This window comes from Megalops cyprinoides, chromosome 1, assembly GCF_013368585.1.
Source record: "Megalops cyprinoides isolate fMegCyp1 chromosome 1, fMegCyp1.pri, whole genome shotgun sequence".
Classification (NCBI taxonomy): Eukaryota; Metazoa; Chordata; class Actinopteri; order Elopiformes; family Megalopidae; genus Megalops; species Megalops cyprinoides.
Window position 1 is genome coordinate 16,219,615 of NC_050583.1, and position 27,464 is coordinate 16,247,078.

General features: G+C 51.1%; 1 protein-coding gene across 2 annotated transcripts; it reads left to right on the forward strand.

Moving 5' to 3' along the window:
* The first annotated feature begins 37 nt into the window (after window positions 1-37).
* Window positions 38-26,511, forward strand: si:ch211-214c7.4 (mucin-1). Of its 2 annotated transcripts, XM_036533161.1 has the most exons (6): window positions 38-506; window positions 14,490-15,233; window positions 15,562-15,652; window positions 20,804-20,809; window positions 22,414-22,580; window positions 23,128-26,511. In XM_036533161.1, exons 2-6 carry the CDS (start codon window positions 14,600-14,602, stop codon window positions 25,884-25,886), a joined length of 3,657 nt encoding a protein of 1,218 aa, XP_036389054.1. In that variant the 5' UTR covers window positions 38-506; window positions 14,490-14,599; the 3' UTR covers window positions 25,887-26,511. The 2 variants fall into 2 exon arrangements, with proteins under 2 accessions (XP_036389054.1, XP_036389062.1); XM_036533169.1 differs by lacking the exon at window positions 20,804-20,809 and having other exon boundaries at window positions 39-506.
* Window positions 26,512-27,464: the final 953 nt, after the last annotated feature.

Consider the following 27,464-nt stretch of genomic DNA (forward strand, 5'->3'; position numbering starts at 1 on the left):
TTCTGAAAGACCGAACAGAAGAAACGAGAGGGGAGAGGGCGGGGTGGTTCGGAAAATGACATCATCCCTTCTTTTGAATAACTCCGAGCCCATGCTGTGATTGGTCAATGGCGGAAGACATAAAAGTTTTTTTGCAGCCGGGCTTCTATTTCAATTTCACCCCCGCGCTACCGTGTGGTAACACCCTCCGTAAACTGTCCCTCCTTCCCGGGAATAGCATATGCGTCTTTGACTGGCGCGCAGGACACAAGATTGCATCGGACGTCCGCAGCTCCAGATTAAAAAAGCTGTGGTCGCTTCTATGTGAACATAAACTACTACAGACGGTGTACGCGGTTTGGCGTTACAAGCAAATCTGCGTCCTTTATTCGGTGCGCTGGTTTTGGACAGCGTGCATGCACGGACGCCGCCTGGAAAAGAAAGGGAAGAGAAAGGTGGTTCAGCCAGGGTTGGGCGTAGCTAGCCAGCAAGCTAGCTAACTTTAGCGTGCCTCTGTATTCCTGACGGTAAGGGGACAACTGCAACCAACTAGCTTGTTAACTTGCCATGTTTTATCACTTCTATTGCAGCTAGTTAGCTGCGTTATTTTACAGCGTTTTATAACTTTTCCGTTGCCAGACGTTTTGTCTTTTTTTGTCTTCACGATTAGAGTTTTAATGTGTGTGCATGTCTGAATAGAGTTGGGGGCAAAGATAGCTATCGGTCTGGTTTCCTTGATAAAGGAGACCGTTGGTAAATTAGGATTAGCAAGGCGATTTGAATTGAAGGTAGTCTAGCTGTTTACTACGTCGTTTGCGTTTCTGCTTTTGTTTGTCCCTAGCTGGACTAAGTATCCGTCTCGCAGACTGAATCAGTGCGCACACGTTTATTGTGTATCGTTTTATTTTCGTATGAATAATTGTCATGCAAATAAATATCGCACTGGATATGCAAACATTTTACACACGGCGAAAATGGAGGTCGCTTATGAGCAAACCTTTTTTCCGCCGAAGAATAACGCTGGCTAGATTTTTGGGGTTGAGAATGATCGATTGAATTCTGTTTGAGCCCAGTTCCTAGCCGGATGGGGCGGAGGAGACGTTTGGGTGGTGGCTGACATTGATTAACACAAGATTGGAGGGCAGTTTTATTTTCTTTGCGCATGATACTGAACTGGCCGCAGCGCCGTATAAATATGAACAGATTTAAATAATTGCTTTGATTTCGCTGTGAGACGTGCCTCCAGTTTTCCAAAGTAATTAACGTAAATTCCCACCAGTTAACTTTTCCTTCCTTTATTGACCAGACATAGAAGCTCATTGTTCTAACGTTAGCCACAAAACTGACGATTTGGAGACTCCGTTTTCCCCTTAAATCAGGCAAAGTAATGCCTGATTTAGCGCTCATAATTCTGATGCGCATTTTGTCACCGCCGTTTAAACATTCTCCTTTTGGTCAAGAACCTCGGGCTAGTTGCACATTTTATTTGCGGTACAATTATCAAACACAAAAGCAGTGGTCCTCGCTGGTAAACTGGCTCGGTACATTGGTTACTGCATTGTTGGCTTAGTTTCGTTCGGTGGCAAACAAAACCAGGAAGGGAGCTAAATAAACTTAAAATGCGTTGTTGGATGTATCACTGGGACGCCGAACACCCCCACACTGGACGGCACTGCAACCACGGGAACAATAGACCAGATAAACCACACGCAGACATTAACGTTACCAACACCATCAGGCATATTTGAACGCAACTGAGTTTCTTCACTAGCTGTACAAGCAGTGAGTCGGGTCGACACATTTTTGAGGTGATCTAACATTAATACTTTCCATCTCCACGAATTATTACTTGCACCCCTTAAATCTCTTAAATGTATTAAACGCCACCGTATCCGGCAAACCTCGTTTGCTAGTTTACCCTCTCGCAGGGGGTTCGACTGCGCAGTCCATTTATAAGAAACTGTGCAGAACTGAGTTTTTAAGCGGAAAAATGCGACCAGTGATACGCATAGCAGACCGATTTGTCAATATAGGATAAGAGTCCAGAAATAATCGCAGGCACTATTCCGTGTGCTGGTGACATTTACCAACGCGCACAGGAAATCAGCGTCGTATAATGGCCACTTCAGAGGGTTGTTGCTTATATGTGGGGGTTATTGTAACAGCGTGGACGGGGTGATGCTCGTTCAGTAAAAGCGTTGTCTTTGTAATGGAAAATTACTTGGAACGGCTACTTGTTTTATAGTTTTTTATCCTCTTGGAAAAACAGACAATGCCGCGCTTGTGTCACTGTCTGCCTCGCACGTCGCCAGACTCCAGTTCTAGAGATGCTGCAGATTCTTTCCTCCAAAGATCCCCATCAGTTTACATTCTTACACATCTACTTTTGATTTCTGTCGTGAAAATCAAATCTGTATTCAAACGATGCTGTAAGCAGATTACTCAGAACGGACTTGTCGACCCATAGCTGGTTCCCTTATCTTCCTTCGTTTGTTCTCATAAGGTTGCCTGCAAGAGGTATGGCCAGGTATGCCGGAGAGATGAACAGCGCTTTTGTGACCTATAAACAGGCCATCCTCCTTCATGTGATTGTGGTGTGTTTACTCATACCACTGTAATGAGGTAGCTCTCCTAGAAGTGATGGAGGCATTCATCAGAACTTGGTGAGCACTTGGTGTTTCCTATAAGGAACTTAGGTGCAAATGAAACGGGTTTTAAAATATGGATTTTCCATCACAGCGATTTGCTCAATGTGCCTGTCAGCTTTGTTGATAATGCATAGTTCAGCTGTTAATACTGAGTGGCTGTGCCACTTCACTCGTGACAGGGAAGTGTAAGAAACAATCTGAACTTCAGCTCTGCTTGCCCCTAGCCATCCTGACTTTAAATAAATTTAATATTAATAGTGCAGTAACCAGCTGTGGCCTTGTCTGTGGTCTTGTGCTTTTACTGAGAAACTGGTATGTCACTGCGTGGGCGCGATGCCCCCTTGCACAGGACGCGACGGTGACACAAAGACAATGACTTTGTCTGACCTCTTCATCCTCATAAGTCCAAGTAGTGTCCTCAGCTAGTCCCAGGTTGGTGGCACAGATTCATTTGGTGAGTTAATTCACTGCGTCCAGTTGTAATTGTACTCCCTGTCAGCCGGCCGGGCTGTTTCCACCAGTGCTGGTGAGCTCGCCGCTGTCAGGATCGTTTCAGTTGCAGCCCATGTGACTGACCGTCTTGTTTGTACAACTGTGAGAGAGATGCGAAATTGCTGTGGTTGATGCCGTAATGTGTATTTTTAGAGGAACAGTTGTTGTGATTGTTGCTGCCTGCTTTTTTTTTTTAAGTCAGTTTTACCTTTCTGAAATGCAGGGTACAATAATTGAATCGCGGTCATCGGGCTAAAGGCTGCGCGCAGTTGAAGTGGCGATTCGGGCCTGTTTGTTACAGCAGCTGGGGCTGTTGTCAGTGCTACCTGCACTGAGGCCATTGGTTCAAATCCTATTTTGCAGGGCAGCCTGACTGAACAAAAGTAAATTTCTTCCCACAGTAAGAGTGAATCGGTTTAACTCAGATTCAAGCCCTAGGTGCTGTTCTTCAGTCATTGGTCATGGTTTCTTTTCACAAGTGATTCTCACTTTTGATTGTGATAGCAGCTGTTATGGCACCTCAAGTTTGGCAGGGCTGTGGTTTCCTGGTTGTTGTGATTATGGTAGTTACTGCCACTGTGGTTGTGCTCTGTCATTTGGTCTGCCTTGGGGATGGAGTTCTGAGGGCTGTCGGCGCTTGGAGCTGTAGCATTGGGACATTGGGATAAAAGTAAGTGTGTGCTTGTAACTGGTATCGATCAGTCTGTGCTCTCTCTGCAGGTGTGGTCATAACTTTGCACAGCTGCATTGCTGAAATGCCCATAACCTGTTTTCCTGCTCAATGTTGAGTAGCAGGAAAAAAAACTTATATCCCTTATATCTTATATCTCTACTGTGACGGAGTGCCGTCATGAGAGTCGGCATTGCGACACCTTTTAAAACCGACATGCCATAACTGCGGCTTGTTGATTTAGTCGTAAACTGGAGCCATTGTCACCGGATTGATGGTAGTTTGATGGAGTGTGTGAGCGCTCGCGTTGAAAGGGGCGGCTTGTTGAGCGCCACACGGCTCTGGTCTCCTGTTTTAATCCTCCGGCAAGGCTTTGCACCAAGCTGTGTGCTGTGTCAACAAGCCACAATGTGCACGGGTGTGGCGAGCCAGCGAGGGATCACACTCCATCTGGGGCCTTCCCACTCGCCCCTTCTTAATGCTCCAGAAATTGATCAGCTTCTGAGGCAGTATTTTCCAGTATTGACTTTCTGTTGTGTGTGTGTGTGTGTGTGTGTGTGTGCGTGCATGTGCGCGTGTGTGTGTGGTGTGAGGGAGGGTGTGTTCGCTTGGTGTTTGCAGTCCAGATGATGTCAGCCTATTTCCTCCACACCCTCTCTGGTGTCGCTGATCATTTTCTCTCTGTTTGGCAGGTCCAAACGCACCAGCTGCCTCTGATCTAAGCTCATCTAGCTCACAGCAGCAATGGGCTCCATCAGCTGGCTCACAGCAGACAATGGAGGCCGTCTGACTCCTCAAATTACCCTGTGTGTAGCTTGCAAGGGTGTAAATTATGCTTACGTGTGCGCTGTCATGTAATCCCTCATAGGGTAGCAAGCAGTAGTTAAACTTTGAACAACATGTTTTGGGGAATTTATGCTAATGAAGAAAATATTAAATGTTGTTGAAGGCAGTCTACCATTACACCGTCAAGCCCAATTACCGCATAGACACACCCCGAATGCTCCAATTAGGGTTTTCGGTTATTGCGTGTGAAATCAGCTTGACTTCATTTTGCATTCGTGTTTTCCTTTGAAGGTTACTCCCCAGGGAACATTTTTAATTTTATGTATTTAATAATTTAATGGTTGAAATCACTTGAGGTTGTTGGCATTTTTATATCTACCCAATGTTCCTTGTGAAACATTTTTATATACACATGAATCGAGTTTTATACCAATCTCATGAATATATTTTGTATTCCTTGGGACATTAATGGCCTTCAAATTTCATCACACTTGTAGATGGCTTGGGCCGAAACGTTTCGCATGTATTAATCTTGATTACGTATTTTTGATGGGATGCGGCCCACGCACCAGTCTTCGAGCACATCGGATTTCAGAGCGGGGTCTCATCATTTTAGTTAATTGAATGAAAAGGTTTGTTTAATTTGGCTGCTTCCATTCATTACCCTAGAGGAGCCTATTATGGCGTGAATTTGATGCCGATTAAATGACGCCTGTGTCTGTGTGCCGTTGTTGTGGAGGACAGGGTTGAGTGGCAAAGGCTCTGCAAACAAGGCGGTGCGTTCCAAACCCGTCTCTCATTCCCTCTACCCTCTATCCCGAAGTGTTCCCTTTGTTCAGAGCAAACAATCGAATAAACAGGGAACACATTATATGTATGAGAGCGATGGATTGATATAAAGTTTAAAATTTTTAGCTACATGGTCTCTGCATGTGCCCAAAATATACGATGTAAAAGAAAAAAGTAAAACATGAAAGATATAATATGACAAGCAGTGTGAACTTGTTTACTTAAGTATGTATAAAGTATTATGGAGTAATATTTTTTCAATCACTTATGTAAGGATGGCTGAATTTCATCATTACACAGTTGGAGTTCAAGAGGCCTTTTGTTGTGCTTTATTTTATTGTAAATCTTTTAAAAGGTGCTGAAATGTGAAAGTGAAAAGCACTCATCTGTCTCCGGAGGCTGTCAGTCACTCCGGATGAACTGTAAAATGGTGGTTGTCTCTTCCTCCCCAAGTTCTGATGGTGAAGGAGAGAGTTTTGAAAGTTGCCGCTGCCTCAGACCAAGATGCAGGTCTGAGTTTCAATATTATATGTGGGGCTTCCTCATTTATGCAGTTGCCTTTTAAATGTGACTCTTTGTCATAGCAAATGTTTAGACAGATGATTAAATTAATTAATGATAACACCTTGCAGAATGTAATATGCTGCTGGCTGCCAAAATGTAGTGCTTTGGAAGGATACCCTCTTCTGATATAATTAATTCAGGGTAGCTGGTACCACAGGTGAATTTTGAAATGTACGCAAAGGCTTTAATCAGTTTTAAACTGGTCATAATTATGTGTGTGTGTTTGCATTTACTCATATGCTAAGTGGCTCCTTAGCAATAACCCTGATGCCTAGTGTCTCAGGCTGTAAGAAAACTGGAACCAAGAAAGTGAAACGTATATGAAACCGCTCCCTCGTTCACCCTTTTCTCTTTCTATCTATATCCCCCTCCCTCCTTCTCTTTGTCCAGGGTGGAGAACGGGCAGATATTGCAGGATTAGCATCAGTCTTTGTCCAGGGTTAACGAGCTCTGTCATTTGTTAATCCCCTGTCCCCGGGGGGCTGAGTCCCCCCTCGGTCCGGCGCTGGTGATGCGTGCTGCAGGGGGGGGAGCGTGGTGGAACATTCAGTGCTGAGTGCCACCATATGCCATGTGTTGCTGCGGCAATGCAGTCGGGCTGGCGGTGTCAGTGTTTTGGAGCTTTTGTGGGATTGCAGAGGTCATTCGATTTTTTTTTTTAATCGTTCGCTGGCAGGGGTTAAAGATCTTGTAAAGCCCACTCTACACAATGTGACCAGCATAGATGTAGGGGGATAGAGGGGCTCAATGGAAGGACAGGGCACCATGGTCAAAACACGATTTTGGAAGTAGGGGCCAGGCCTGCTTGTTCAGGCTGAATGGAAAGCTCCGCTGGAGGACCTCTTACTTGCCCCTTCTGTTGGGTCGCACAGAGAACCCGTCCGCCTCTAGGTGTACGGCCAGCAGCCTGCGGCCTGGGGGGGGGGTCACAGGGGCAGTTTGGGTACACCGAGGCCTGCTCTGTCACCGTCGGACGTCAGCGACTGTGAGAAAAATGCGGGACCCCCCCTCCTCCCTCCTCACCCTCCTCCGCCGTGTCCTGAGAGGAATTCTGCGGAGCGGAGATGTTTTTGTTCGGAGCCGTTTGTTTGCAAGCAGGAACAGGCGGCTTCCTGCCCTCGGCCGAGGGTGTTGAGGAATGCGCGAGCGCGATTAGAATCTGGGCCGGCGCGGGCGGCGCTTTCCAGCTGGACCCGGCGGTGTTGATATCATGCGCTCCCCTCTCTGAAACAATCGTTCTGTGAGCGCTTCAGAGAGAGGCGCTTTCAGCACCGAGGCCTCGTCTCGGAGTGCGGCTGTATAATGAGTCCATTTAAAGAGGAGGGCTGCAGGCAGTACACCACGTGGAATAAATGTCTCTATACTGCGCCAGGGTGGGCAAAATGGAGTCAGGTCTCACAGCGCCGAGACGCAGAAAGTTGGGGCAGTGGTTGTACAGTGAGAAGCTGTTGAAGGTAAAGATACAGTGCTAAAGTATTCATTAAAAGCATATAGTATTACATTATTATTACATCATTTAGCAGATGTTCTTATCCAAAGTGACTTAAATAGGTTACAATTATACAGATTATCATTACAGATGAGTAACGATCTTAATTTGGCCCAAGCTATAATAAAATGCCGCATAAAGATAAGTTCACCTTATGCAAAGGCAGAATTCCAGCAAGTACACCCATAGTTTTCTCTTCGGAGTAGCTGAATGACCCTAAAGTGCACAACCTGGGGGTTTTTTCGTTTAGTCAACAGTCGAGTCACACCAGATTTGAAAATGCTTTGAAAGATGTTGATTGTGGGGATAGCTGTCAGCCCAGGGGGCTGGCTTGAACATCCGGCTCCATCGTCATGACAACACGAAGTTGGCCTTGCTCTTTTCAGCCATTCAGAATTGGACATGGTCTCTGTGTGTACCACTTATATGCATAGAAGTTGGATATGAAGTACAATGGCTATAATGATGGCAGGCATAAAGTGTTCTAATGTAGCCTCGATAGATATATATTTCTGTATGATACAAAATCCAACCCTAGGTGCTATGTCTGCATCATTGTGGGAAGCTCATGTGCATGTGTGGCATTTCGTGTGACTCGTTCTCACTGTCCCGCAGTTCTGACCTGGAGTGCCTTTGACATTGCTGTAGGGAGAGCTACATGTCCTTTGAACAGTGTGCTAGTTCAGCCCAGAGATCGGGTCCTGGTCTGTCTGTCCGTGCTTTGTGGCAATGTAGCACAAAGCAGCAACACTGCCTTGTATGGTCAGATGGAGCATCGGGCTGCCTCCCTCCCTCCCCTCTCCTCTCTCTGTTCTCCTCCCCTCTCCAGAACAGTTCATTCACCTTTTCGGTTTCCCCTCTTCCCTCCTCCTTCCTCCTGCGGCAGACTGTTTCTTCTGAGGAGCAGCTCTCCCTTCCTTTACATAACCTCTCTGCGTGAGGCCTTCGAAGTGAGAGGGCCGTTCCACCTCCTGATCAGCTGTTCGGCACTCTGTCTCAGGCATCTGATTCCCATTATCCGGTCAATGCTGAAGCGCACTGCCCCTCTGCCTCCATGTATTTCAGTGCGCAAGCCTGCGAAATATGGCACTGACTGTGTGAAGTTCAGCCGCCTTGCTGGCTTCTCAGGGTGATTTGAGAGGCGGGATGAGGTCATTAGAATAGGGACTTTCTCACAGATGGAACTGGTACAAGAAACTAAAACTGTGGCATTCTGGTTCTGCCTGCTTTTCCACAGCCATGGACTGTGGAGCTGTGCTTCTCAAAGTTGGTGCCAGCTAATGAGAACTAGTTAATGGGTCATTGCCAGATACAACTGTCAGGTGAGAATTATCCTGTTTCTGGTACATGCCTTACAGGTGAGTCTGAGCAGCAGGTTTTTTTGGAGAAATATCTTCTTTTAAATTAATTTGAAGTAGTACAGGAGTAAAGGAGTACTAGTTGAATTAGACTGATTGGGAAGCTCAGGTCTACTAGTAGCTTACTGGAATCACAAAATGGCTCAAGTTCACCATTGCTTTGCTCAGAGGTTCATTGTTGCTTTCTGTAGCCGTTTTTCAGTTTAGCCAGAACAGCAAAAGCACTTACCTCAACAGTGACTTGCAACTCTGGAAAGTAAGGAGTTTGGCTGTGGGAACATCTTAGCAAGCAGCTATTTTATTATTCTAGCAAGATATGAGCACACATATCTTAGCAAAGATACTTTTGTATTATTACCATTCTAAAAGAGCACATTGTCCAGGAATTCTTCAAAAAAGCTTGTGGTTTCTTTATCAGGATGTTGTCAGCTATATTGTTGAAGGAATTTAACTATCAATGTCCCCTGATTGGCTGGGCCTGTTGGTGGATGTGGAGACGCAAAGGAGCAGAAATGGGAACCTGAACAGGAACCCTGCTATCTTTGGGGTTTGTCATTCTTACATCCTGGTTTTATCTCCCCTCGTCTCAGGTTCTCACTGTCTAAAAGGTATTAATCGGCCCCCTGTGCCGATGTGTGGCCCTCAGGGGACATTGCCCAAGCTGAAGTTCCCTTCTTGTGTGACTGGAGGAGCTCCAGCTCCCAGCCCCTTTGTGGGCTTCCTCAATGGGGTCAGTGTCTCCCCTGCGAACTCCTCAGACCTAACGCCCGGGGTGGGGAACTCGACACGCACGGAGAACAGCGCAGCAGTATGCTAGCGCCGCGCCGAGTGAAAGGCACAGCATTGTGCCAATGACGCAGCGGCAATCGGGTGGATAACACAGGCACCACAGTGCATTAACACACTGAGAGCGGCCCGGCCCGGATGCCTCAGCATGTGAACAATGTGCTAAGAATAGGGGGGCCGCGAGCTGCGCTGCACACAATTTTGATGAAAGACGGATGGCGGATGATGGCAACGTTCTTTATACTGTAGACAAGAATGCCGTGGATGACAGACTAGCGGGTGTCTCTGACACGTTAACGCCGCTGAGCCCATCTCCTTCACCCCCCCCCCTTCCCCTCCCCCCTGCACCCACACACTTCCCTCCCCACACTCCCCTTCTCTGAGTGAAGCATTTGACAGCTGTTTACTGACTGTACTCCAAGGAGCCTGAGGCAGGAAGAAGAATGTGGTCGGGTAGCCTCTCTTTCTCTCTTCTCTCCCCCCCTTCTTTCTTTCTTTCTCTCCTCCCCCCCTCCCTCTTCCTCTCTTCTCTCCCCCCCCCCCGTCTCTCTCTCTCACACTCATAAACATTCCGCGCGTTTCCCCCGTTTTACCACGTGACTCCAAGGTTGAACGTGACAATGAGATTCCCAGTTTGACCGTGACATTGAATCGGGTCCGCATCCCGGCCCCTCAGTTTCTACTCAAACCCTCCACGTTCACCTTCTTTCGCGGTAGGAGAGGGGTACGGATGCACATTTCTCCTCATGGCCTCCGTCTGCATCGAGGAGTATCCAGGCGCCGCTCGCCAAATAGCGCCGGTTGGCCTGTGGCTCGCATTCGGAGTGCGCCATAATGTGGGTAAATCCCTGGTAGCTGCGTGTTAAAGGTATTAAGAGTGACCCATTTCTTGCGCCGTGACGCGCAGGCGCGTCGGCGCTGCGGGGCCGGCCGCGGTCGGTGGCTGCGTCAGGGCACTTTGTTCTTACGGAGGGGCAGAGGCGCGGATTGCCGTGCGGGGATGCCAACGAGCTGTTTAGGGAGGGGTGGAGAGGAAGATGGCGCTTGTGCCTCTGTCTAGACGCTCTAGCGGGCTTATCTCGCAGCGCGCAGCTACATATTGTCAGAGTGAGTGTGTGTGTGTGTGTGTGTGTGTGCGCGCTTACGGTGTGTGAGCGTCTGTGTTTGTTTACGCAGTGCAGCACTGTGTTTAACCCCTTATAGTGTGATGCGCTACCTTTGAAAATGGACCCCCTCCCCACACACACTGTTGCATCAACCAGCAAGTTTACTTTGTCTGTGTTTGCGGGGCAAATGGTTTGATTCCAAATGTGTATTTACTTTAGCTGAGATCAGAAGTGGCCATTAAGGGAGAATGGGTGACAGATGTTTTTTTTTTTTTTTTTTTTTTTTGAGGAAAATGTCCAGCCTTTTTAGGTGCCACTGATACCTCACTGTGAATGTAACATTGAATGTCCATTCCAGCCTTTGCGATAGTGTGGATCCATATGAAAAAGCTATTCATCTATTTAACCAAGAAAATAACATTTTATCATAGAAAACATTTGAGGTGGTTTTTGTCTCTTTAACCTGCTTCAGGCTAACCCCCACCGTACCCCAGAATGCACTGCCCCACCTCTTTTCTCTGTAGGTTGTAGCAAATTTACAATTGCAAAAAATATTTTGAGGGCTTATGCGCTCAGATTTTTGTGTAAGCCCAAGATGGTGTGCCGTCTTTGTCCTTTAAGCCGGTTCATGTCTATAATTTGAATTCGCTCAGTTAGGCCATGTGCCGGATATGCTAGCAGAGAGTGATAAATTATTGCTCATACATTAGAGATGGGCACGCACTGATGTCGGAGCCTGGAAGAAGGGCGGCTTCTTACTTTTCAGTGTGCAAAGCTGTTATGTAAGACAATGTGTTGCATTTAATATTTTAAGTGAGGTTGCCCTTTGTCAGCAGACAGGGGGAGAGCAGCGGATTCACAGGCACTGCCTAGGAGGCCGGTAATAGAAGAGCCATTCCTAAGGGAAGGAGAATTGGGGGGGGGGGGGGGGGGGGGTTCTGCCCGTGTTTGCCCGGGCGCAGGGCTATTTTTCTGCGTGTCATTGAATTTTCTCAGTGTGCGAGGCAGGGCTGAGTGTTGTGTGCCCCCCCCCCACCCTCTGATCCCTCCCAGTCTGTGAGAATGTGTTTGTTGTGGGAGGCCTGCAGCTCTGTGGCTTTGCTGGTAATTGATTAGGCTCATGGGGAATGTGATACCGAGCGCAGTTGGGTAAGCCCCGGCTCTTTCTCCCCCGCTAACCTCCCCACACACACACACACACACACACACACACACACACACACACACCCACCCCACCACCCTTGGAAATCTGCATCAGAGATTGCTGGACCTGCTCTGCCCCCTGTCCAGAATCTTTATTTGAAATGAATGGATATGAACTGACTCGGGGGTGGGGGGCAAACGCTAATCTCTGCCCCCCCATTGGACTCTGGTAAGTAGCAGTCAGAGATGCGAGTTTATGCTTTGTCACCTTTGCCTGTCTCTGGCTGTATGGAGCTTGCAGTAAACCAAGCCTTTAATCATAAGTGTAAACCTTCACATGTTCTTGGCTTTGGCAGGTTTATCCATCTGCTCCCGTATGCTTTTTTTTTTTTTTTGCAGCCACTAAGTAAATTCATTTCTCATATTTTTTATTAAACAAATTTGAAAGATGACACCAGGAGCTAGCTGCAGCTTTGGCTACATTAAAAGCAGATGAGTGTTTCTCAAATGGATTGCTACCAATATGCTGAGAGCTCCGGCAGCCATGAGAAGTCTGAGCAGGAGAATGTGTGGAAAGCCAGTTCCCCTCTCTGGCCTCTGTGCTCTGGAGATTTATAACCACAGCAGTGAAAAGGACAGTCTGCAAGAGTCAGAGCCCAGGGGCGGGCGGACGGGGAAGGGGGGGTGGACTGGAAAAAAGTACTGATGGAATTTTTGTTTTCTTCGTGTGGTTGAGTTACAGGTCAGCTGTGTGAGGGACTTATCACAGACTGCAGCAGAATAATGAATCTGCCGTTTAATTTGGAGGGGGGGGGGGGGGGGGTTTAGGGGGTGTGGGGGGGGGGGGGGGGGGTATCCACAGCCGGCCCCAAACCAACATAACCGGTTTGTCTTGACCTCCACAAGCGGCCTGTTTGTTTCTGAACAGAGTTTCTCTGTGTGAGATGGCGGCTGAACTGACGAGGGCCAGAAACTCTCACCCCCGATCCGCTCCTCTCCGCACTCAAACTGACGGGAAATTTTCCGCCCTGCGCCGTTTTAAAGCGATGACCTCGCGCTGCAGCCGGTCGGGCCAGCTCGGGCGTCCCGAGGCCCCCGGGGCGGTCCGTTTAAGAATCGGGATGCGCCTCTTGCCTCTCCCTTTCTGTCCCGGGGTCGCTGGGCTGCGCCACTGCCGAAGCGCGTGTGCACCCCGGTCGTCCCTGTTGCTCCCCCTGTTTCTCCCCCCGTCTCCCCGGACGGGCCTGTTTGTTCAGCCCACACAATGGCTCAGCTGCTCCGGCCATCTGTGCGACTGTTGACTGGGAACAGATCTTATAATGGGGGGAGAGGGAGCAATGGAGCGGGGGTGGTGGCAACGAAAGGGCCAAAGAAGGGAGGAGATTTTCTTTTTGGGGGGGGGGGGGGGGGGCAAGGCATTGAGTGGAGCAATAGGGGGGGGGTGGGCAAGGAGGAGGAAGAGGGGGCGGGGGTACTGAGAGAAAGGGGCTGGTTGGTTGGTGGTGTGGAGTAAAGAGAAAAGGGACTGGCTCCTCGGTCTTGAGCTGGGCCACGCTGGACGTAGGCTTGCCTGCTCTTGCGGAGCGAGTGTGGCGGCCAAGTGAGTGCCGTTGACCGAGTGAGTCACTGGAACAGCACGAGTCCTCATTCCCATAGTCCTCGGCCAAGCTTCTTCCTCTGTCTGGCCTCCCTCACCCTCACTGCAGTGGCAGTCTAGGGTACTCGCTCTGTTTGCCTCTCTCTCTCTCTCTCGCTCTGTGTCTCTCTCTCTCTGCCTCTCTCTCTCTCTGTGTTAGGGAGACTGCCTCCCTCTGTCTTTGGGTGTCTGTGCAGGAGCCTTTTTCAGGGCCGCCTGGAAACGTCTTCCTTTTCTTCTGCGCAGTTCACGCAGCTGAAGCTGTGTTATATTGAATCTCACAGGGTGAGGGCTTGTCTGCGAGGACAGGGTTTTACTCTGTTGAAGCTGTAATTTTTTGCTTTGGTGGCGTTTTTTCCCCGTTTGATGGCTGAGACTCCCTGATGTGTCTGATCTCCGAGGGGATAATTGCACACAAGCCGGCCACATGTTTCTCATTTGCTGTAGCTCGCTCTCCATCTGGGTTGTGCAACGGTATCGGCAGACTGCAAGGCTGCATGGCTGTTGTCTGTCAGCTGTTTTTTGTAACTGGTTTTACTCTTGTTAGGAGATTGGGGTAAATGGCTCGCAGTTAACGCAAATTCAAATGACTGTCAGTACATTTTACTTAGTCACCTTGTCACGTGTACTAATCTCTGCATGTGATTGGTGCTCATCTCTGTGTGTGTGTGTGTGTGTGTGTGTGTGTGTGTGTGTGTGTCTGTTTGTACATGTAGTGTCTCTGACTATTACTTTTCCTGTGGGTACTGCAAAGGGTCATTGCCTTGTTACTCTGGGAACAGGGAATATTATTGGCTGCCCCAGCTTCTCACTTCCTGTTTTTTCTCTCTTCCTTAAATCCCTTGGGTGGACTTGCTGCCTTTTAAAAAAAATCCTTCATTTTCCCTAAAAACAATACCGTGTTGCCTTTGTAGTGCACAGCTTTTTTTTTTTCATTCCATTAATGAAAAATCAGCAACACCAAATTGAGGTTTATGCCAGTTTGCATGTTTGGGCTTGTACTTCTGCAGGGTAAGAATAGTTTTCCTTCTTTTTTTTTCCAGGTCAGTTTTAGTTTGGAGCAAGACGACGTTGTGGGGGCGTTTCATCTGAGTGAAGCTGTGAATCCAGTAGAGCCGCGCCAGAGAGTGTGAGCGTTAGGCCTGGGGGGGAGATGAAACCGGATGGGGTTGACACAGCAGCGATGGAGCCCGTGGAAGTTCTGGTGGCAGAGCCTGTAGCCGAAGCGCCGGCCCTCGGGGAAGAGCCGCAGCAAGCCCCTCCACCCGCACAGCCTGAGGAGGGGGCGAACGAGCAGCAGCAGCAGCCTGAAACGCAGACGGCGCCACCTGCTGCCAAGGAGGGGAGCGGCAAGCCCGGAGACCTCAAGGCCAAGACGAAAGGCCCCGCTAAAACGAAGACCGGGGCCGCAGGCGCTAAAGCCACGGGAGCGTCCGGACCCGGCGCACGACCTGGCGCCACTCAGAACCGCATCGTCAATGGCGTTCAGAAGCCCCTGGCCAATGGGGTGGCGAAGAAGACCAACGCCACAGCTCCTGAGAAGAAGAAGCCCGCCACTACCGCCACCAACACCGCGGCACCTTCTAAACGGCCGGTAGCGACGGTGGCCGCTTCCTCTACCAGAACCCCGACCAAGGCGGCCGACAGGAAGCCGGTGGGAGCGACCAGACCCGCCTCTGCTCCCTCAGGGACCAACAGTGCAAAGCCAGCCACGGGGGCTGCTCAACCAAACAAGAAACCTGTAGCTTCACCCGTCAACGGCGTGAAAGCAAAACCTAAAACTGCCGGTAGGTCGAATATCGGATCGATGCTTTTTCATTGTGAGGCTTCTCAGTATTGCATCCCCTCAGTGTAATTGTTTTTGACTGTCTCGCCTCCCTTAGAATTGCTGAGTCATTCATTCATTTGATTTGTCTTCAGATTACAGCTAAGCTGCCCTGTCATTCCCTGATAACTTGTAAGGAAGTGTGTGCTGTACAATTATGGTCATTCATCGCTGGGAAATCACTTTTGACCAGAACTAGTCAAAATAATTCTTAAACTGGAAAAGACTGTTAATGGCCCGCCTCTCTTTCTGTGTCCCTCCCTGCATCTTCCCATGTCTCCTCCTCCCAGCCGCTCCCAGACCAGCCTCCGCTGCTGCCCCTAAACCCAGCACTGCTGCTGCAACCAAAACTGATAGGCCCGCTGTTTCCAAGACAACCAGGTAAGGGAGCCAATGATGCTGTGTAGTTTTAACCCCTCCTATGAGGAGAGCGGTGGTGGGAGGAGCCTGAGCGCTGAACATGGATAAATGTCACGAACGTGCCCTGTATTAAGCAGTTCACACTTGAACTATCCTTCAGGCTGTGCTGTCTGACTGTAGCGTGACATCGTGAATCTAAAGCTGAAGCGAAGGCGTCCTGCCCTACAGCATCTGTGGGAATCCGATGTCTTATTTTGAATGTAGTTACATACGTGGCCTAGTTCAGCGATTCCAGCGCAATCCGTCAGGCTTTGCATAACGACTGCAGCATTTAAGTGGAAATCAGTTTGAACCGCCGGTGCTGCATTCACTGAACGTCTGATCGCATAAATCCAACTGTACACTTTACAAACATTTGCAGCGATGCATGACATTGAATTGTTCAAGCCTCATAATTAATATGTGCGTTAGTCTATAGAACTGAGAGATTAGCGATAGTGCGTCTTAATTAACATACCAAAAATGCTCATTAAAATGCAGCTTAAAGGAAAAACTATAGAAGATGCATAATACCTCTTCTCATGCTTTTTCCGCATTTAAAATAGACATGTCATTGCGAATGTATTCCTTTACTTTTGGTCTATTAAGAAGCTCACCAAAGAGGACTCACATTCTCACACTGGGAAGGAGGAAATTAGGCCAGTGAAGCTAGGTATTCAGAGCATTGTTGTGAGTAAGCGGACAGACCGGCGTGACGTGGCTGTGTTTTGGGTCATTACGGGACAGGCCCGAATGGGGTCGGGTTTAACCGAGCACCTAAATCCGAGAGGAAACGGGGCACATTGAGAAGCAGCAGTTTGTTTAACGATAGAGGTGCTTGTCACAGGGTATTTGGCTGACTGGCATCCCCGGGGGGTGTTTCTCCTTTTCCGAATCACTCCTTTCCCGATATGCGCTCCGATTGCGGGGGGGGGGGGGGGGGGGGGGGTTTAGGAAGACGGGTGTTCCACATCCGTTCCCCTGTACTCCCCCGCTGCAGGACGGTGCCTGTGATTGGCTGTGACAGTTCCTTTAATCTCCCCTTTAATTTGATTTTCCTCTGTCCTGCTTCCTCAGTAATTGTGTTCTTTATTAGATGAGTGCTCGCTGAGGGAAATCGCCCCGTTCGGATCATCTGCAGACCTTGTCTGCTGCCCCCCCCGTCCCCCCCACTGCAGACCTGTGGGGGCATTGTGTGTGCAGTACATCAGTTTCCCTCTATCTGTTCCCAAATTACGCTGAAGACTCAGGTTAAGACATTTGTTTCTGCAGATGTTTAAAGGGCGAGGATGAGACGTGCGTGTGCGCGTGTGTACGTGTGTGTGCGTGCCATGTCTCATCAGTTTGTTTCTCGGGGGCAGCGCCCTGTTACTGCATAAATGCAGACTGAATGTTTATGCACTGCCAGCTTATTTACCTGCCGTGCTCCGGATTGGGTGGTGTTCACTGAGAGCTGGGTGTGGGTGCACTTGTGCACACCCGCTGTGTATGATTCCGGATGCACGCGGGTTCAGATTAATGGATACTTGCTTGGTTTCTGTACTGTTGGACACAAATATAGGAAATTAATTGCACGATGACCGTATGAGGGCATAGATATGGGCATATGGCCTGGTTACTGCACAACGTGCATGCTGTGTGTGTGCCTGATATAGATATAGGACATAGGTATGGGCATATGGCTTGGTTACGGCATGCTGTGTGTGTGTGTGTGTGTGTGTGTGTGTGTTTAGGGCATAGGTGTGGGCATATGGCTTGGTTACTGCATAGTATAGTGGCATAGAGTCTTTAATGTGTAATGCAAGATATGTAATGGGGTGATTACAGGCAAATGTGCACTGTGTGTATGTGTTGCAGTATATAGAATGGGGTCATTATGGTCTGTGTGTGTGTGTGTGTGTCACAGGACATAGAATGGGGCAGTTACTGTCTAATCTGTGTGTGTGTGTATGTGTGTGTTACAGGACAGAATTGGGTGGTTACTGTCTAATGAGCCCTGTGTGTGTGCGCGTTGCAGGACGCGGGAGGGGGTTGTGTTAAGTGCGTTGTGAGCGTGCTGTGCGCGAGTGCCTGCATGCTGAGCCCTGTTCCTGCCTCTCTGATGTCAGCGCTGAGGTAACCGTGGGGAGCAGCCCGCCTCAGCCAGGGCCGCGATTGATGCTGTACCGCTGAATTAGTCATGACTCCCTGAGCAGGGGAATGGAACTTCGCCCGCCTGTGGTGGAGGGAGAGCGAGAGAGAAAGAGAGAGATGGGGGAGGAAGGAATGAAATGGGCTGTGAGTGAGAGCGAGGGTGTACACATGGAAGGGGGTGTGTGTGTGTGTGTGTGTGTGTGTGAGAGAGAGGGGGGACTGGGAATGGGAAGTATTTAGGGACGTGGCAGACAGAAGAAGGGCAGAGGAAGAGAGGAGAGGGCGACGGTGACGGGGGAGGGAGGGAGGGAGGGAGGGACGGGGAGACGGAGGCGGCGAGCCGAGCCAGGAGCAGCGGCGCATCACCCCAGAGCGGCAGGCGTGGCGGAGCTCATTCCCATAATGCAGCCCCCGCGGCTGGGCCGCCCGCCGCAGAGCCCATCAGGCGGGGGTGCGGCTGCGTGCGTACGTGCGCGCACTGTAGATGCGGGGATCTGTCTGGAGCGCTGGCTACGCGGCTGTAAAACCCGCACGTTCCAGATTCATTCTCCCCCGTTCCCCGTTAATGGCGACTCTTTTTTTTTTTTTTTCTTTTTCAACGTCTCAGAAAAAACAGCTTATTTCTCCTTTGCTTCCATTCCCTTCCCACCTCTTTTTTTTTTTCTGTCCATGTTGAATGCAATTCCAGGCAGCAAGCCAGCAGAACGTGCTACTCTCTGGGGTTTACGTGTCACTCCTTTTGCTTTTAGGTCTCGGCTGCTGAAAATAAAGCAAAGAGGGCTTTTGTGTTCTCAAACCCCATTTATCTTGGCTCACTGATCGCTGCGCGGGACGTAAGCGCGTGGGTTCCCCCCCCCCCCCCCCCCCCCCGAATGACGGGAGCTCTCTAATGGACACGAGCCGTCTCCCGTTTCGGCACCGCGGTGTCAGTTTGACAGCGCCCCGCGTTAATAGAGGCGCTAACTCCTGCCCCCCGCGCCTCACCAAGCACAAAACGGAGCCAGGCCTTCGCCCTCTGGAGACATTGTCCTCCGTCTGTATCCTCACAAGAAACGGGCCATTTTGTCACAGCCTTGGCCCTGTGATGGAAATGCGTGTCTGAATGCTAATGCGCAAACATGTCTCCCCAGCTCTGGGTGCGTAATCAATACCGAGGGCCGGACAGTTCTGAACTGAATAGTGAGTTTGCGATTTCCCTCCAGTAGTTACTTGGTGCGTTTCTGCTGCCACAGGGCGCAGTGTGCTGATGGAGCTAATTCACACGTCTCTGGCATGGAGCTCTGCTCCCCTGCTCCTCGACTCTCCTGCTGGAGCCCCTCTCTCTGAGTCAGAGAAATCAGATCCTTTTTTGGCTAACAGAATTCGTGGATGAACGAGAAAATGCTGTTCCAGCTCAAATATTCTGCGGCTTTCCTGAATCGCCTCAGTCCAGGAGCGTCGTGGAGGCGGATGATCTTCCAGTAACAGGGAATAGGGTTAAAGAGGCCCTCCTGGCTCTTCTGCTTAATTAAAACTTCATCTCTAATCTGCAAGTTGTATCTCCCAGGGAACTGAGCTTTCCCCCTTTGGCAGTTTGCTCTGTGTGTGAAGGGGGGGGATGGGGGGGACAGAATAGTTGTGCATCTTGACTTAATTGTGGCTCGACTTTGATCTCCCGCAAAGAGACGCACCAGGCATCCCGATTATGTTTATTACTGTGAAATACGTAATTAGCGAGACTGCATTACAAAATTAGAAATAAAAATCCCGCAGGCAACCATCGCGAACTTTAAAGCCCTGCGCGCGCCTGCCGGCGTCCTGTAAATGGCTGACATTTAGTTATGACCGACTGTCACCGATTTTGCAGGCCTCGTTGCATTTTTGTCCTACTCTACATTTAGCGTAACCGCCGTAATGGCAGCGTTACTGGAGACGAGGCCTGTGGCAAAGCCAGAGCCCGGCTCATTGTGATGTCACTCACCGGAATGTTGTAGACTGGCTCTTCCATTCGGCTGAACTTATCTGCTTTCAGATAAGTATGCATTCGCGGTGATCGAAAGTGCTCCTTTCCTCTATTGGCATGCGGGTTTTGCAGCCATCGTTTGTCATTATAGATCTGACCTTTGATAACAGGAAAAGGTCAAACCAAATGAAGGTGTGTCTGAATTTGTCACATAGTAGCTGTTGGAAGTTTCCAATATTTAAACAACCTGTAAAACGTAGTCTTTTACAGGATACACTTGGGTTTGAAAGGGCAATCGAGGCACGGTGCTGTTAGGGCGTGGACTTTGATGTCAGTGCGTTTGTCATAATAAACATTGCGCGACTGACTGTATTCAGCTGCGCTTATGAAGCAGAGGGAAAGCAATTTAAACAATCCAGTATCCATATTTTATTCAGTGTTTATCGATTTCTTTTCAAAATATAACCGGCCATCTGACTGTTTTTTCCCACAGCATTTGGCTGGCCAAGCAGCCATTAGTGCGTGCCTTTCCAGAGAACATTTGTTGGCTTATATGCATGGATGGATCGAATGGGGTGTGTTGCGTTGCATTATTCAGCAGGTGCTCCTGTAAGCGAGCTTTCTTCCTGGGAAATTGTTACGACAGCACCAGCTGGGTGTCGTTTTTGCGGCGGCCTCAGCCCCGGTTGTCACTGAACCCAGTTTCCGCAGCGTTGCGTACGGAAATAAAGTACCCGCTGATCCCACCGCTGGCTTACGGGAATGCTGCGAGAAGACCACAGCGCCCAGCCTTCGGTGCTATCAACATGGCAACTTCACTGTACTCTGTGTACCTCCACTGTAACAAGCATCCCATTGTTTCTCCATGCATTCTCTCACGGTAAAGTCCACTTTAGCAGTCTGAAGGCCCTTTTATGAAGAGGAGAGCCACAGCGCTACGCTGTTAGCTGTGTGTAATCGGATGAGTGACACAGCTCTTTTTCTCTCTCTCTCTCTCTCTCTGCATCTTCTCTCCCGTTCCTTCCTGTATGCACTGGCTCCCGCCAATCCCGTCGCAGTACCACGTAAGTTTGGTTGTGCTGTGATGTTTGATTGCGTATGTGTTTTTTGTACCGCAGCGATTAAGGGAGTCAGCTCCCCGTTTAATCAGCTTTGCTCCCTCTTATCTGTCGTCTTTCAGTCGGCTTGCCCTGTCTGTACTCTCATATCGTGCCACTGCAGCCCCCCCCCCCAAAAAAAAACATCTTCTGTCCTCCACTTCCTCCTCTCCCAGTCCAAGGCTTTTCCTTCTGCTCTCCCTTTCTCCTTTCCACTGTCTTTCCCCACGCCCTTTTTCACATGCCGCATATGTGAGCATGTACTAACTGGCTGTCCTCTTAACCAGCGCCTCTGTCCTTGAATTGGCTTCTTGCTGTTTTGTTCTTGCCAGCTTAATCTGCCCTGTTGAGCTGCTGATATTCTGATACGGTTTTTATTTTCCATCCATTTTACACCTCCCAGTTGACTGTTGCGGCACATTATGGTGCAATGGTAAACCATAGCTTTGTTTGCCTCCTTTCCCCTCCCATTTTGGAAGGAGAAGGGGCTGTATCATTCAGCTGCATCATTCTCTCGCTTGTGTCTCTGGCACTGGGGCGCCTAGGTCTTACACGTTTCTTATTAGTAACCAGTCCGAGTCGCCTCGAACCCTTTTCTGGTTTGCCGTCATAAAAGCCACTTTTTCGACGGAAGGCCCTGAAAAGCGCTTTAATGTTTGCTTTGTTTTCACGCTCCTTTCAGAGCGGACAGCTGACGTTCAGAAAGACCCCCCTCACAATCCTCCCTTTATGCGCCTTATTTGCCGTTTATTTTTATTCAGCGGGCGAAGGTCAGTGTAGCGCAGGCTAAACCGCTCCCACTCTGACGCGGCTGCGCGAGGCTTATGTAGGTTACTGTGCCTGGGCTTGATAGGGAAGCCAAGCGCCGCCGGAGGCCAGCGCGCGTCGCCCTGGCACGGTAAAGGTCGAGCGGGTTTAGTCAGGAAACGGGCCCTGGCACGTGTGAGCGTCTCTCTCCCCCCCGGGGGGATCTGAGTCACCTCCTCAGCTGCCCCCCGGAACTGGGGGGAGGTTGGGGGATGGGGCAGGGGCCAGGGAAGCGGCAGCAGGGTGATTAAGGGAGAGCTTCATCGGCGGGGGAATAAGTGCCCTTTCAGCGCTGCTCCCAAGAATGAATGAGAGAGAGAGGAGAGTGGGAGAAAGGGGAGTGGAGAAAATCGATTTCTCTCTCTCTCTCTCTAGCTCTCATCTTTTCTTAAGTCCAGTCCTCCCTCTGCCCCACATTCCTCCTCCGTCTCCCTCTCCCTCCCTCTCTCCTCGCCGTGCTGGTGAAACGCTTCTCATCACATGATGAATGCTCTCGGTGGCAGAAAGTAATAAAGAAAAAATGAAAACCTTGTGAACGGTCACCTGTTTCATCAAGCGTTGGGGCCGTCGCGCTGCGAACGCATGAGATTGAGATTACCGTGCCGATCAGATCCAATCAGGGTCGCCACAACACGTCGCCTGTTTCCTGCTTTGAGCAAAAACGATCCTCGGGCGTCATGTAAAGTGGTTAAGTGTCTTTCCAAGGTACATAATCTTTCATTTGAATGTCCAGAATGTTTTTAAATGGAGTTTTGCTTCTCCAGGCCTCCTGGTGGTCCTCCAGCCTCTCGCCCTGCACCCACGACGACAGCAGCGAAGCCAGCCACTGCCTCCTCCAGACCCGCCTCCTCTAAAGCCGGCACCACAGCCCCCTCTGCTGGCCGCAGTGCAGTATCACAGCCCACCAAGCCCTCAACTCCTGCAAAGAAAGGTGCTTTAGATGCCATAATGTATAATCTAATAAGAAATATTCTAAATAATGCTTGTCCTGCCAGTACAGCAGAAGAGTTGAGTTTGTCAGTATACAAGACCCAGGGTTATGGCTGACAGAAAGATCCCTGGTACAGTCAGCAGTAGTAACAACAGCAAAAAGACATAATCTGTGTTTCATGATGGTACCAGTCTTTGAGTATTTCAGTGTTCAAAATGTGCATGTTTATTGTGTAATAAGGGAATGGTGCTCTGTTGCAACAAAAGCTTAAATGTTTATTTTTATGGCAATGGAAACTGCATCTTTGAAGCTGGATGTGGTTTTTTGAATGAATTTTATTAGTCTCAAAGCTGTTAAACAACAAACAGATTGCATATGTGGTATTTAGTTCTTGACATGCATGGGTAATGGGAACAGCTGTTCTGTCTTTGCAGGAGGTGCTGTTCCCTCTCAGCCGAGCTCAGTATAGCTTACTTTAAATCCACTCACTCCCTTTCATGTCAGGCTTACTCATGCGTGAACATATTGCATCTCGCTCTGTTTGTAGATGTCAGCAAACCAACCGCAGCGCCGGCCAAGAAACCGGCAGCCGCCCCCACCACCCGCCCCGCCGCGGCCAAGACCTCCAAGCCCGAAGCTCCCAAACCGGCCACAGCTGCGAGACCCGACCCCTCCACCAAAAAGCCGGCGACCAACAATAAGGCGGACACCAAGCCCGCCCGGCCGAAGCCTCAGGAGGGCAAGCCCGCGGTAAACGCCAGCCCCCGCGCCGCCGGCCCCAGGCCCGGCCTCGCCAAGACCACCGCCGCCCCTAGTCCCAAGAAGCCGGTGGGCAGCAGCGCCCCGATGCCGGTGAAGCGCGGCCCCAAGCCCTCGCAGGCCGTCCAGCCTCTGGCCGCCAGCGGGGAGCCGGCCAAGAAGGCGGAGGCTAAGAAACCGGCAGCCGCTGCGGCCGCCGCTGTGGCCGCCACCGCCGCTGCAGCTGTCGCTGTGGCAGCCGCCGAGCCCCAGGCCCCCGTGGAGACGGAACAGCCTGAGGTCGCCCAGAGGGAGGAACAGATGGAGATGCCATCCGCGCCGGCTGTCGTGGGAGAGGCGGAGAGGGCGCCGGCGGATGTTCCCGCCCAGCAAGCGGAGAATCTTCTGGATTTGAGGGATTTGGAGCCCCCCGTGGCTGCGGTGGCTCCGCTGGGCACCACAGTGCTGTCCCCTCCGTCCTCGCCCCCCGGCCCGGCGCCTTTACCGCTCGGGGCGCTGGCTCCTCCAGAGAGCCCGGCCCAGGAGGAGTGGAAACCCAAAGCTGAAGATGAGGAGGACCTTCTGATGCAAGTGGCTGCCGAAGGGGCTGAGAAGGAGGCGGCTGAGCCGGAGCCCTTGGTGGCCGTTCCCACCGCCCTGCACCCAGCCGCCGCCCCGGGCCCCCTGGCTCTGGAGCGGGAGGAGGCTGTGGAGAAGGCGGAGGAGGAGAACAACGTGGACGAAGACGAGGAGGAGGACGAGAGGGAGGGCAGCCAGCAGGTGTCGGTGTCTGACATGAGCGGCACTCAGCCCACGGAGGAGTCCCGGCCGGGCTCAGCGGGTCTGGCCGGCTCGATGTGGCGGGGCGGAGCGCTGCTGTCGGAGCTGGACTCTGAGGAGGTGAGCGGCAGCCAGCAGGGGGCGTCGGAGCTGAGTGCCCCCGGGGTGCTGGAGGGCACCGAGAGCATGGACGACCTGGGAGACGCCAGCCTGAAGGGGGCGGACGGGGAGGGCGGGTCCGCCGGCTCCCCCGACATCGAGACTGTGCCGGACATCCCCGCCAACGAGGAGGAAGATGACGACGACGACGAAGACCAGGTGTACGACATGGAGGTGGGCTCCGAGCGAGTGGAGGACCCCCGGCGGGTGCGCCACGAGGGCGAGGATGAGGAGGAAGACGAGGACGTGGAGATGGCCAGCGAGGGCGTGACCGAGAGCGGGCTGGAGAGCTACGGCAACGCCGACGAGGACGACTTCGCGGAGGACGAAAGGTTAGACAACCTGAACCGCGCCCAGGCCCCTCCCCTCGTTCCGACGGCTCCGCCCGCCCAGTGGTCCCAGACCAACCCGTTCGCCGACCCCTGGGCGCAGCCGCCGCAGCCGGCCGCTGCCCTGCTGGCCAGCCCCTCCTGCGAGCCGTGGGCCGCCGACCCCGAGACGCCCACCCAGTCCCCGGCACAAGCCTGGCTGGAGCTCAGCAGCGCCGCGCTCGTCCCGCAGTTCGAGGAGCCCTTCCTTCACCCCCAGGCCCTGCAGGAGGCTGAGCCCCGGCCGGCGCCCGCCGCCCCCGTGGAGCAGGAGAGCTCCAAGCCCCTGCAGCCGCCAGCCCCGCTGGCGCCGCCCGCCCGGGGCATGTCCCAGTCCAGCACACTGAGCGGCACCGAGCTGGCGGCCCACAGCAGCAGCGAGACCAGCACGCCCGAGGAGCTGCGCGACTACAACAGCAGCTCGGGGGTGGAGTCGCGCTCCGAGGAGAAGCAGCAGCAGCAGACCCCCGCCGCGGCCCTCCCCCAGCCCGACACGGAGCAGGACCTGGGCATCCACATGGAGCGCGGCGACGGCGAGGACGAGGAGGAGGCCGAGACCCTCCCCGCCGACGAGGTCCTGGGCGGACCCCCCACGGCCCCCGCGTCCGCCCCCTCCTCGCCCTCCACCTCGGGCGACGAGGCCAGCGACACGGAAGGCGAGATGCAGATCAACGAGCCCGATGCGCAGGGCATCGACAACATAGCCTTCGACAGCAAGCCCGGCGCCCAGAACCTGCCGGCGCTGGAGGAGCGCGAGGAGGCGGGCGAGGGCGAGGAGGGCGGCGACACCCCGCAGTCTGCCAACTCGGTGGCGTCCTACGGCTTCGACTGCACCACCACGTCCAACTCCAACGCCCACTCCACTGCCGAGAGCTGCGGCAAGAGCCCCGGCATCTTCTCCCTGGAGAACGAGGACCAGCTGCCCGAGGAGGCCAAGGACCCCTCCCTCATCAAGGAGCTGACCCTGCCGGCCGCCGCCACCGCCGACGCCGATGACCTCCTCCTGCTGGGCGCCCCAGTGGACCTCCTGCCCGTCGGCCAGGCGGGGGAGGCGGAGCCCAACCCCGAGGAGCAGCAGTACATGCTGTGCGGGAAGCTGGGGGCGGAGCTGTCGGAGCAGAGCGCCGCGGGAGGGGCCTTCCCCCAGGAGCCAGGCCTACCGCTCACCCCCCAGCACTCCGGGGAGGCTCCCGACGTCCAGCCCCCCTACTACTCCGCTATTTGTGAAAAGACTGATAACGTTCTGTCAGGTAACGTATAGTCCCGCACTTGTAACGCACCTTTTCCCCCCCTTGTTGTTGTCGTTCATTTTCTCTCCAGTCGGTATAGATGTCTGTAGAAAGAAGGGAGGGCGAAAGGGAGAGAGGAAAGGAAGAAAAAAAAAGTGAAGGGAAGGAAAAAGACTTTAGATATATCAGTGCCACTTCCCTCTATGATAACTATTATGATCATGATTATAAGTATATGGCTTAAACTCCTGTATGTGCAATAGCTACTACTATTTACTATTAGAATGTTTTTTTTTTTTCTCCTTTTTAATTAACACTGCATATCCGATTGCCCTGAACTGGCATGGATTGACTGGTCTGTTGTGATGAAGTTCTTAAACAAAACAAAAAAAAAAAAAGATGGAAAGGAATGAACTCTTTACCTTTGTGTATTTATCCTACTCTTTTTACCGAATAAATGTTAATGAATTTATTTGTACGTTTTTTTTTTTTGTTTTGTTTTGTTTTTCCTCCCCCCTCCCCCCCATTGGCGTTGTTGAGACCTGCCCTTCTTCACACCCCTCTCTCCTGCACTTTAGGGTTAGCTCACCCTCCCTTTTTTGTTCCTTTGAGTATTTACCCTTTTAGCTTTGAATAAAGATTAGATATTTAACATGATACATTTTTCCCGGACAGTTTTTATTCAGGTGGGGAGGGAGGGTGGTCGGATTGCAAGTCTTGTTTTTTCCTGAAAACTTACCCTTAAAATTATACAATTCTAAGTTTTAATTTACCCTGTGGGGCAGCACAGCTCATTTTGCTAACATAGGGTTCTGAAACCAGTACCAGCTCATGATTGTTTAAAAAATTGAAGCCATTGGTGTGCAGTCATGAAGCTTTACCACAGAGATTGATGTCTGCATTATTTAAATATAACCTGAGATGCAAGAATATTGTTTCCCCGCAAGAGTGAGTTAAAATTTATGAACACATGTATGGGACTTCAGCAGTCAATTCTCTGCTATCAGGGATTTGATACAATCCCTGATGTTGCAGTTTATTGTCATGTATGTATAGCGACGGTTGGATTCCAACTGAAAGGGTTTTTCAAAATTCTGATGACAAACATTTCAGAACTATTGCTGTTTCCTTTTATAACGGTGCACAGATTACAAATCTGGAGATGTACACGTTTGCACAAATACCACAGTAAACATGGAAAGAAGAGCATGTCCCTATAGACGGCCATTGCTGACGGGAAGCAAGCTTCTCTGTGGAATGTTGTCACTTACTGAAGCGAATTTTGACTAAAACCCTTCTTTGGCCTCATTTTTCCACTTGGTGTTGCCCCCCCCCCCCTCAGTGGCGTGTGTGTCTTTTTGACCAGCCCCTGCTCCTCATCTCCAGGACATCCCTGGATGGGGAGGGGGCACACGTGGCCCTTCAGATGGGCAGATTTTGCCTTTTGATCCTGACCTTTTTTGTTCTCGGGTGATGCAGTTGACATAAGCCCCCCCTTTGTTCTTCAGCCTTGAATCAACAGGTCTTTCACACCTGCACAAAATTCCCTCTTTCCTTCATATTTATCCACTGTAACCACAAGCACCTACACAAGCTCCTCTGTCCCTGAA

Bases quoted from the DNA above. Each gene is read 5' to 3' on its own strand.
- si:ch211-214c7.4 (XM_036533161.1), top strand. From the start codon at position 14,600: ATGAAACCGGATGGGGTTGACACAGCAGCGATGGAGCCCGTGGAAGTT. The intron at 15,234-15,561 runs GTAGGTCGAATA...TCCTCCTCCCAG, and splicing joins AGCAAAACCTAAAACTGCCG to CCGCTCCCAGACCAGCCTCC. The intron at 22,581-23,127 runs GTGCTTTAGATG...CTCTGTTTGTAG, and splicing joins CTCAACTCCTGCAAAGAAAG to ATGTCAGCAAACCAACCGCA.